This window comes from Nicotiana tabacum, chromosome 2 (assembly GCF_000715075.1).
Source record: "Nicotiana tabacum cultivar K326 chromosome 2, ASM71507v2, whole genome shotgun sequence".
NCBI classification, from domain to species: domain Eukaryota; kingdom Viridiplantae; phylum Streptophyta; class Magnoliopsida; order Solanales; family Solanaceae; genus Nicotiana; species Nicotiana tabacum.
Window position 1 is genome coordinate 9647645 of NC_134081.1, and position 11272 is coordinate 9658916.

Below are 11272 nucleotides of genomic sequence, written 5' to 3' on the forward strand. Positions count from 1 at the left end.
CATTTTTGCTTTTTAATTTTTTAATTTGTTATGATTTCTTATTTTGTTGTATTTATTTTTTACTTTCATAAACAAATGTAAATGATTTTCGGCGAATTGTAACCTCAATTTTTTTTTTACTATTTTGTTTTCACGTATAGAATGGTAAAAGCTTTAATATTACTTAGTGAGATGATTTGTACTCTTAAAATTGTATATTTGAAAAGATTGTGAACTAACCTCAAAAATATTCTAATATAATAAAAGGCAAGCGGTCTCCAAAAGTTAGAAGAAGAAAAAGAAAAAAAAACTCTTAAATCGAAAGTTGTCGAAACTATCCTAGTTTGTAATTGAACGTGCTTATCTAAGTATTCCTAAATTTAAATGGAGTTGAAAGTGTATGAATCTTTTGTTCCTCTCCTTTCCTTTCCTTTTCCTTCTCAATTTCCTCTGTGACCAATCGATCCATTCCTAATTCGAATCTACTTTCCTCTTTTCCACTTTGCTTCTTTCTGCCGCTGCCGCCTTGCCGCTTGGGTTCCTGACGGCGTTCTTCATTCAACTTCTTCGGTGATTTTCCGGTAACTGTTTTTAACTCTTCCTACTCGGAAACCGACCTGAATTACGTGAATTTTGCCCTAATTTTCCTGTTTTATTTGTTTAATTATTAGATTCAAAGCTTTAATTGCATTATCTGTTGCTGATTAGTGTTGGTATGGAATTATATAGTACATTATTCCTCAGGAAACTTATCTGTTTTCCATAGAAATTCGCAATTGCTGATTTTAGGCTTTTTCCGTATTCATTTTTGATAGAATTTGATTGATTTCTAGTTTAATTTCTGATGGATATAACTTAGGCTATAGTGTGATAAGAAGCCAAAATATCTAGTTATAATAAGCATTAAAGACTAAATTAAATGAAGTATGTTGCTTTCGTCGCAAGCTTTAAATTTTTTGGACCAAAACATAGTAGAACAATGTGCAATTAGAGAGCTATGAACATGACATATAGATGAGAATATCATGAGCTTTAGTTTCATCTAAAATCGAGCTCGAGAAAATAATAGCTATGTGATATGTCTCCTTGAATCTCATGAATTAAACTTGGATTATTGGAGTCATAACTCCACCACCCGTTTACCTTGGATTCCTTTGCTACCAATCCCTTTGTGATGTCTAGCGGGATTGAGATCTTGCCTAATTGAGTATAATCAAGACCGATAAAGGAATTGTAGCTTTACAATCTTGTAACATGGAAGGCTAAAAGTAAGTACTCTCTCTATTCCGTTTTATGTGACATTATTTCTTTTTTGGTTTGTTCCAAGAAGGACTATACCTTTAAATTTTTTAACTTAAACTTCTCATTTTATTATTTTATAGCCACATGTGTCTTTTTGTAAAATGGATGTCATGACATGTTCAAGACCACAAGTCAAGAAAGTCTTTCTATATTAAACTCTGTACCCAGTCAAACACCGTTACACAAAAGGAAATGGAGGGAGTACATAACTGAGGAACTAGTTGTGAGACGCTTAAACCCTTATTAATCACAATGCCACACTGCATCCTTTCAGTGACTTGTATCAAATAGAATAGTGAACGCTTTGAGAGCAAACTGTCATCAATAAATGGTTTAAAGCACAAACTCTTTCGTTTTATGACTTTTTGGACGAATTTAAAAATGTATATTATATAGATTCACCTGTAGAGTTCCTGCGGGTGTTGTCAAAGACGAGAAGCGTCTCAGATTTTTGGAGCTTTAAGCTCAAAGCACAATAGAAGCATGAGCTTTAGTAAAAGAAGGTACAATGAAACCAATGAAGAAAAATAACCATAAACACTAAAAGCAATTATATGGATAAAGTACCTAAAGGTCTTTATAAAAAAAGAAGTAACTACAACAACATACCCAGTATCATACCACATCGTGGGGTCTGGGGAGGGTATTGTGTACGCAAACCTTACCCCTACCTTTGTGAAGGTAGAAAGGTTGTTTCCAATAGATCCTCGACTCATGAAAACATAAGCACCAGATTAATTAAAAGACAAGGAGGGACAACGCCAAAAAGCCATGTAAAAGCAACATAAAAATAACACGACGAAAAAAAAAAGAAAAAAAAGAAGTAACTGAAAACTATAATTAAGAAAAATACATGAAGTAAAGACTATGCAAATTAAGGTCAAACACCAATTTAAAATTTTGATTTAGATGCAAAACTGCAGTCAAGTTTCTAATTCAATTCAAGTGACTAGTATTAATCTCTAAATTCCTTTTCCTAAAAAGTAACAAGTTCATTAATTAACAATTAATTCATCTCTTTTCCACTTAAATATTTTGTTTTTTAACAGGTAAATAATGGTTGTATTAATATTAATAATAAACAACATGTCACTAAGATGATATATTTGAATAGTGAAAAGAAAAAAATGTGTTCCTACACTGTGGGTAGCAAGGGAGCTGTGGGATATATTCCTAAACCTGTTAGGGATCCATTGGGCAATGCCTAAATCATTCAAAAAAGGCATATCTGAGTTAGTTTGGGAGGAAGACACGAAATGTATACTATTCCGAGTGTCATTTTGTGGATTTTGGAGAGGGAGAAAAATCAGAGATATTTTGATGGAGTATCGGTTCCTACCCATAATAACCTCAACGTGTTTATTGACCCTTGCTTTTTGCTGTAGTTGTAAATATGTTAACAGTCTAGATGATTTTAATTGGACGGTATTCCCAATTTTGTTGAACCAGTGACCTACTGCATGTACTTATTTCGTTACATGCTTACTTTATTCCTAAAAGGAAAAAAAACTAGTTTGTGCACAGAAGAATTATGATGTAAGTAGAAGACACGAATTCTGCGAGTTTTAGAACATTCATGTATTGAATTTGATGGCACCTCTGTGTATAATTCCATAGTTTCTATAAATAGTTTGTGACTATACTACTTAACCAAAAAAAAAATAACAACAACAATATGTGACTTTACTGCAATCATTCCTTTTAATCCTTTATCCATTCGAGCTTCTATTTGCATAATGAACTAGTTTTCTAAATAAAAGCAGTTTACCTTTAATTGATCTTCTTTAGAGATATTTTTCTATGTGCATGTGCAGGCGCCACACACACATATATACATATATATTTTGATAAGGACACATATGTACATACATGATACATATGCATAAAATTTAGGACATGAACCAACATGATTTAAACTTTTGGAAAGTTGTCTCAACTTGTATTGTAGAATTCTAAATATTTAGTTTTCAATTTACTGCTTTGAAACCTTTGGATTGAATATGTATGATGAAGGACAATTAAAAAAGAAAAATAATTCGCGTGTGGGTAATTTTCAGTTGATACTCTTTTTCCATGCATGATAATCTTTTCTAGGCTCTCTATAATACTCCCTCCATCCCAATTTATGTGGTACCGTTTGGATTTCAAGTGTCAAATTTCTTAATTTTGACCGTGAATTTGGACATAGATTTTTTTTAAAAAAAATTATATACTTGGGAATTACGTAAAAATTATAATAAGTCACAGTAATTAAAAATTCAAAATATTTAAAAGGCGTATGAAAAGATCGCTGTCAAAGAAAAACTTATTTGACTCTTGAAAGTCGAACGGTGCCACATAAATTGGACGGAGGGAGTATTGTATTTTCCTAATTACTTTTAGTTGCTTCAGGTTCTTAAATAGTTACTTCTTCTCATTCCTGCTTGACCAAGACTATGGTTTGCTGAACTTATTCTTTTCAGTATGATATTCACTCAAATAATTTTGGAAATATTCATATGTTTGTTGCTTTAGCATATTAAATATCTTGGTTTTCTTTTTAAAGCTATTAGTGGTTGACTAAAAATGGTGTATCCTACTTTCACGGGGATTATGGTTTCTAGGACTTATTATCATTTAGATAACACCCATACTTTCTACTAGACTACTTATTGAAATTCGGCTGTAGCTTTTAAGTTCCATTGATGAATCTTAGGATTTGCTGAAACCAGTCCCGTCTATAAGGTTTTTCAATAAGATCCTCCCTAACAAGTATGTTTTGAGAATGAGTTGAACTGTCGTTTCTTCCACATTTGTTTCCTGGTTGCTTTGTATACTGAAGCTGTTATAACATTTAGTTCTTTTACATCTTTTTTCTTTTTTATTCCTTTTTTTGTCTCTTCCTTTTTGCACCTTGAAATTAGTGCATACTTGATCTCTTACCAAGGATAATGGATCTTGAAGGGTACATATTCTGAGCATGTGCATATGCATGGATTTATATGGTGCAGTATGTTGACATATACAGAGAGCAATATTATTTCCTGAGTCTGCAAGTCTGACTGTATGTGTCTTATTCAATCTTGAATCTCTCTGTTTGAATGTTGAGTGGTCTTTTATTTGCTCTGGTAGGTACCTTTTTATCTGCACATTTTATCAGTTGGATTGGAGGTTTGAGAAGTATCTTCGGGTGTTTGCAGTTGAAAATAGAATGCAAAGCTAGTACTTCGGATGACTTCAACATGCAAATGGAGCCACAAGTCGCCTTAGAGTGTGACAGATGCCTCCATCCTGAGACTCTTATGTGCAAGGATGGGGTTTCTGATGTTACACAACATCCTGCGGCAGCACAGCCAGTGATACCCTCAGAAGATCATCCTGTTTCACAGCTGTCCGTGCCGACACATGATCATGCAGTGACACAGCAGGTATCATCCTCCCAAGACCGGGTTACGCTGCAGAAACCAGGTATGTCATCAAAATATGTGCTTTATCTTAGCTGTCTTAGACTTAATTGTTCTCTAGTTGCGGATGGTTAACTTGTCATTTCTGCTGCTGGGATATTTATTACCAATGCAGCCAAAAGGCAGACACGTCAATGGGCTGCATGGACTAGTCAGGAGGAAGAAAGCTTTTTCTCTGCACTGCGACAAGTTGGCAAGGTATTTCACTGTTTTGTGTATATATAGCTGGCTTCCTCTTTTGTTTGTCTTTCTTGTGGATCAAAAATGACTGTGGATGTGACACTTTCTTTTTCAGAACTTTGAGAAAATTACTAGTCGTGTGCAGAGTAAAAACAAGGATCAGGTGATATATGGTGTCATTTATTTATTTAATTATCCAGATTCTTTTTTTTACTATGGTTTTTGCTTCACTTATCTTTTCCTTTTTTTGACACCTTTATTCCTTTGATTTGGCAGGTCAGACATTATTATTATCGTCTTGTGAGGCGTATGAACAAGTTGTTGGGTCCGGAACTTTGTCTTGATGCCAAAAATTCCAAGGACACTAATGCTGCAATGCTGCGATGGTACGTGGGAAGCATCACCTAGTCATTTATCTCTCTCTGGTTGTTTCAAACTAACGAAACTTTGGCCGGAAATGATTTTATGCCATTTCGTTAGCAGCAAAATCCTCTTTTATTCCATTTTTATGACATAGAAGCATGCTATGCATTAATGTAAGGATGGTGCTGTGTAGCAAAAATTGAAGTCATGGGTTCAAAGTTCTCTTTTAACTTTTAAAATGTTGTATTATGACTCTGGAAATTATGTGAGAGGCATGCTACACTTATAATATGTTGAATATTTGCTGGTTTGGAGAAGTAAACCAGTTAATTTGGCTGTCTATCCACTACAAATTTATAATGTGAAGTTGGAGCGAATGCAGCTTAGTTTTGACACTTGTACATGTTAAATAGCTACTTGTAATAATATAGCTATCTTGATTTGACTGTAGGTGGTCTTTACTGGAAAAGTCTAGCTGTAAAGCTTCAAAGCTTCACTTGAAACCACGGAGATTTAAAATATTTATTGAGACTTTGGTCAGTCAAGAACATCAACTTTTTGTGCCCCATGTTTCAGCATGATTTCTTTTATTCTTAGTTGGACTAAACAAACATTTATTGTCATAAAGGAGAGTCAGCTGTTGAAAGACCGGAAAAAGAATGTAAGAAGGCGTCCTTCTCAAGGAGAAAGTAGTTCTACAGCTGCTGCATCTCTTTCAAGTCATAGCAGAGTGTCAACTAATGATAGTCGGACAGTTAAAGTGGTTCTTCTGGACGACCAGGGCATACAGAAATTTGGATCTGGAAAAGGCTCTTCTCTAAAACGCCATGTGACTATGGGTGTAAATAGAAGCAACGCAAAAGTAGACTCTTCTCCAGTGAAAAATGCTAGACATCGACGAAAGATAGGTTTGTTAGTTATAAGCTCATGAATGAATTGCAATTATTGCTTCTTTGGCTTTTATGAAGCGGATGTTTTTGAGTTAGCTCCCTAAGCAGATTAAGTCTTTTGTTGTAATGGAGCTAACTCAATTCCTTCTTGTAACTTTGCATCTTCTGGATGCCTGCAATGAAGAATCTTATTTCATCAAAAAAATGAAGGGGAGCCTTGGAGCAATGGTAAAGTTGTCTCTGTGTGACCTATAGGTCACGGGTTCGAGCCGTGGAAGCAACCACTATTGCTTGCTTTAGGGTAGGTTGTCTACATCACACCCCTTGGGGCGCGCCCCTTTCTCGGACCCTGCGTGAATGCGGGATGTTTTGTTCCGGACTGCCCTTTGGCTTCTTTGGCTTTTATGCTTTCCCTTTATCTTCTAGCAAATCATATGTTATAGATATAGATTGCTCCATATTGGATATAATATAAGGGCATAAGTGGTTTATAAAGGTCTCGAGCTACTCCTATCCATTCCATATGTTTTGAGTTGGTTGCTCAGATTCTTTTATATATAGTAGTAATTGTTCTTCGTATGCCCTATTATGTAACTATGAGTATAGGTGTTTCATTTTTATATGGAAGTATGTGTTTTGGTCTTCTTCCACTCTTACACACTACTTCCAGATGGGATCACAAAAATATCTGACTGTGTTGCACATGCCATTGCAGTGGCAAGCCAAAACGTTCTCTTTATCCCACCCTCCATACCTTGTTCAGAGGAGTGTTAATAGTGATATTCCTATCAGATATAGTCTGTCTACTGCTTTGTCTTTTTTCTTCTAGTGTTCTTTTGCTTTTCATTTTCCTAAATAACAAAGCCGTCTCTGAGCTCAACTCTTGGTTGTATCGTCTCTCGGTGGCAGGTTCTGTATCAGCAGCTGCATATAAAAGGTGGGAGAAGGCTGCAATTGCTGGAGTTTCATTGGTAGCTGATGCTGCCGAGCATTTGGAACGGGCAACTATCGGTAAGGATGTTGAACTGGTCCAGAATTCACAGGGTTAGTAGTTAGCTGCAGCTTTTCCTGTTGCCATTGAGGATTGTTGATTCCATCTAATGTATCTAACTTCTAGCCATCCTTTTTATGTATAACTTGCAGGTATAAATGGATTTGAACATGTTGGGAAAGATGTGCATTCTTTGCTTACTTTATCGCAAAATCTGTTAAATGAGACCAATTTACAGAGTTGTATGAAACTCAAGCTCCAGCTGTTTCCTGTTGATGAAGGAACTAGAAGAGCCCTGGAAATGGTAGGTCAAGTAAATCTCTTTGCTGTCCTGTGGTTAACTGGTTACAACATTTGATGTAAAATTTATTTGCTATCACTTCTCTTTCCTTTCTGTGTCAGGATAATCATAACCCATACTTGGAACTCACTCTAAGTAATAGGAAAAAGATGTCATCCGTTTTGGAACATCTCAATCGTAAATGGGGAAGCTCGAGCATAGCAACTGGAGAACTGGTGCTTTTTCCTTACCATGTACAGATGGAAAACCTGGTGCAATCCCTGAGATGGACTAAAGATACTACACTAAGTGCTGCAGATGTAAATAATCTGATTGGAAGCCCTCCAGTTTTCCGTCTCAGGTCCTTGTTTTACGTTTTCTTTTTGCATCCTTAAGAATTTACCTCTGCAGTAGCTGTGCGACTGACTTATTTTTCCTTCTTTTAGATACGGTTGGTTTCCAAATTCTGAGCTTGGAACGTTTCAAGCACCATTGTCATCTACCACTCCCTTTACACAAAATACTAACACTAACATAACAGAAGAAATGAATGCGGAAATACTAGCATCATCCCATGGTAAACTTGTACGTTTTTCTAAAGAACCACTAGTTTCTAACCCAAGAATGACTGTGACATCCTCCTCAACCGAGCTATCCGGTGAGTCAAACTTGCAAGCTAGCATGGGTCTGAATACCTACAATTCTGATCATAATGAAACTCTGCCATCGCATAGACGGGAGAAGGGTGCTATAACCACAGAGAAACAAGTTGAGATGGTATTTTCTTTTCTTTAGTTTCATTCTCATTATCATTCTAGCTTGATTTGCTCTATAGAAAATAGGAAAACTGACAATTCTGTTGAATTATTTTTGTTTCATCTACTATCAGCTGATATTATGTTTGCTTCTATTGCCTGCTTTTTGTGTGATGAATAAAGTCACAGCACACCTTTTTGTAACTTACTGAGTTATCCTATTACATGATGAATTTCAGTAAACTTGGGTTCATTTTATAGAGGCTATTTCTATTCTTCTAGTATTCAAATTACGCTCTATGTGAGATGTGTTGAAGACCAACTTATCTTGATGATGCAATAGTTTGTTAAGGAAACAATTATAGATACATTTTTTTGCGAGATGGTTAGCATTAGGTTTTAGCCTGAGATAGGAGACAAAGTAAAATCTGCTGGTAAAATGTCAAAGGGTATAAGGATCCCATAGAAAGAAACCACCTATTTTAAGTAGCATCCCAGGACACATCATTTTTTCAGGAGTGCAGTGATCATGAAAATGTGTGGATATGAATCAGGGAAAGAAATTCTAACGGAATTGGAACAACCTTTATTTAACCTTACTGTTCAAGATAGGGTGATTGAGGGGATCTAGGGATTAAGTCTTATTCCTAATTTGGATCCTGTGCCCGCTGTCTTGAGAAGTTTGTTAGCACTGGTTTGTCTGATAGGTAAGTGAAGTTATCAGTTTCCAGTTCATGCCAAGATAATGATCGTCTAAAACTTGTTTTTACTTGCTGGGAAGAAAGTGAAGTTTTATCATCAGATGTTCTAGTTGAAGTGAATGAATTTTGAGGTTCTCCCTCTTTTATTCTGGTTGTGTTGTATGTTGAGGGCAGTCATTTTTGCTTTAAAAGAATGTTGGATTGCATATCAATGAATCAGTTGCCACTTAGCGGTCTAAACTAATCTACCTCTCTATGAAATCAAAAACTTTCTCAAGAAAAGGAGTCTCATTAACAGCTGAATGTGCCAAACTTATGATATTTTTCTTTGATTGCTCATTATTCTAATCCTGAATATTTACTTTACTTTCTATTAGCATGATATGCAGGGAAGCAAGACCAGTGCTTTATCAGCAGGGGATTGGGAAGATAGCCTTACCAACATAAGTGTTGGAGATCTTCTCTCTGATGCACCTGACGATGAGGAAACAGACTGCATTGAATCAACTTTACCTGGAAGCTCTCACTTTCTCCAGCAGATGCCATTTAGCTGCGACTCGTTTGACGCAGCGATTGCTGCTCATATATATAAACATCAGAGCAAAGCTGAATCTCAGATGGCTCTTCCACCTCAAGCATCTTCCATTTGGAATGCTGAAGATACATGTGATGCTTTTGCATTTCAGAAAGATGTTGCTTCCAGACTTAAAGCGCACAATTCATCCAGCAATGTTGGTGCAGAGAACTGCCAGCACATTTCTCAGTCATCTTCCCTATTGTTGGATGCAGGAATAAAGGTTTATATGTCAAAGAGAATCTTATCAAGCGTGTATCACTTTTGGCTAGTTAGAGGTGGAGCATATACATCAACTTTATTTTCTTTTGCAGGATTTGCCTGGGAAAATGGAACCTATAACTGATGAACCTGCTCATGAAGATCCAGTGGATGAGTGCCAATCCAATGCACAAGCTTTGGGTGGTTCTACAAAGGATCTTAGTTTGCTCTCTGACATATATTGGGTAAATATTTTCTTACTTGCCTGCTTATATGTCTGAATGGAGATATTTTGGATAATTAACGTCTGCCTTTCTGCTATTAGCGGTGTTGGCATTATTTATATATATAACCACCTAGTATGTCAGCTTCAGGCGTGTATTTACCTAATTCCTCTTTTTGAACTCTGCAGCCAGACTCTTTAGGACCGCTAGAGTTGGATGCACCTTCATGTAGATATCATAGTGAAGACCTAATTCTGAGTGATAATAGTCTTGGTGGCTTGAACCGCCTCATAGCTAGCAGTCTGGATGCATTTCAAAATTGCTCGTTCTTTGGGTTGGACAAGAAAGAGCCTGGATCTACTGTTGAAGCTGTAGAGACTACTTCATTAGCAGATTACAAGATCGGTGCTAAAGTCTAAGTTTCCTGAAACTGGGACAGGAGTAAGCGTGGTTTATTGTTAAACTTAGTTTGGCTGACTTATAGGGGTGTCCCAGCAATCTCAAGTCCAGAACTTCCTGCATGCGCAAGTAAGCATGGCTCTTGAAAAAAGAGAAGGGTTGAATGGGACAAAGGTTATTAATGTACAGAACATTAACTTTGAGAATATTTCAGGTGTCTCTGGATCTGTACATTGTGTAGATTTATGTGCAGAGGGTGAAAATGCCAAATCATTTGGTTTTTGCACTGATGGATCTTGGATATTCTGGACTTTGGCATATGACAAAATTGATATTGATACAAGATATTCGATTACAAAAACAATGTGCATTTTAGAAAAATAAGTCACTTGTTTGAAAAAGTATTTGATATTTGGAGGAAGGGGAAAGGAAATTGGGTTGAAAAGAACGTCCTAAACTTTCAAACTAAAGAACGTTCTTGCGTTTGGACATTTAAAAGTCTCCACCTTTCGTTCCCATTTCTTACTTTGCCCGTGCGATTGTATGAAATAGATATTGGGAACCAAATCTTCAAAATATTCACTCTTTCCTCTCCAAAATCCAGGCGTCAGATTATCTCCAGGAAATTTCGTCAAAATGTACTCTATAGTCCATACTGCTGTAAATATTATGTGTATAAACCTTATATTCTGTTTATCATTACAGTGCCACTCTTTGCTACATACACAACAGGGACATTATAGATTATGGATCAGCAATGCCAGCCGATGGATTTACCTTCATATATTCTGGCTAATGAATACATTAATGGTGGTAAGTCCGATAATCAACCGGCTTTTATTATTAGTAACAGAGGAAGAACATGAACCAGAAACCATTCATCAACTTTACAAGAGAGTAGAAATTACACTAGCTAGATAAACATACCTCCTTAATTTCCTTCTAAATTTTTAATACTGAGATGTTCTACCCGCCAAGTAGGTATTGGAG

General features: G+C 36.1%; 1 protein-coding gene across 8 annotated transcripts; it reads left to right on the forward strand.

Annotated features, from left to right (window-relative positions):
* The first annotated feature begins 216 nt into the window (after positions 1–216).
* On the forward strand, positions 217–10643 carry LOC107784025 (TSL-kinase interacting protein 1). Of its 8 annotated transcripts, none has more exons than XM_075230440.1 (14): positions 217–377; positions 4421–4728; positions 4840–4922; positions 5020–5067; positions 5181–5290; positions 5719–5803; positions 5896–6175; positions 7067–7201; positions 7301–7452; positions 7551–7789; positions 7875–8205; positions 9262–9681; positions 9773–9904; positions 10072–10643. In XM_075230440.1, the coding sequence occupies exons 1-14, from the start codon at positions 364–366 to the stop codon at positions 10300–10302; spliced, it is 2568 nt and encodes an 855-aa protein (XP_075086541.1). In that variant the 5' UTR covers positions 217–363; the 3' UTR covers positions 10303–10643. The 8 variants fall into 8 exon arrangements, with proteins under 8 accessions (XP_075086541.1, XP_075086542.1, XP_016460562.1 ...); XM_075230441.1 differs by having other exon boundaries at positions 9274–9681; XM_016605076.2 differs by having other exon boundaries at positions 271–560; positions 4461–4728.
* Positions 10644–11272: the final 629 nt, after the last annotated feature.

Excerpts from the sequence above, each read along its gene's own strand:
- LOC107784025 (XM_075230440.1), top strand. Across the intron at positions 5,291-5,718 it reads AATGCTGCAATGCTGCGATG|GTGGTCTTTACTGGAAAAGT; the intron begins GTACGTGGGAAG and ends ATTTGACTGTAG. Across the intron at positions 9,682-9,772 it reads TGTTGGATGCAGGAATAAAG|GATTTGCCTGGGAAAATGGA; the intron begins GTTTATATGTCA and ends TTTCTTTTGCAG.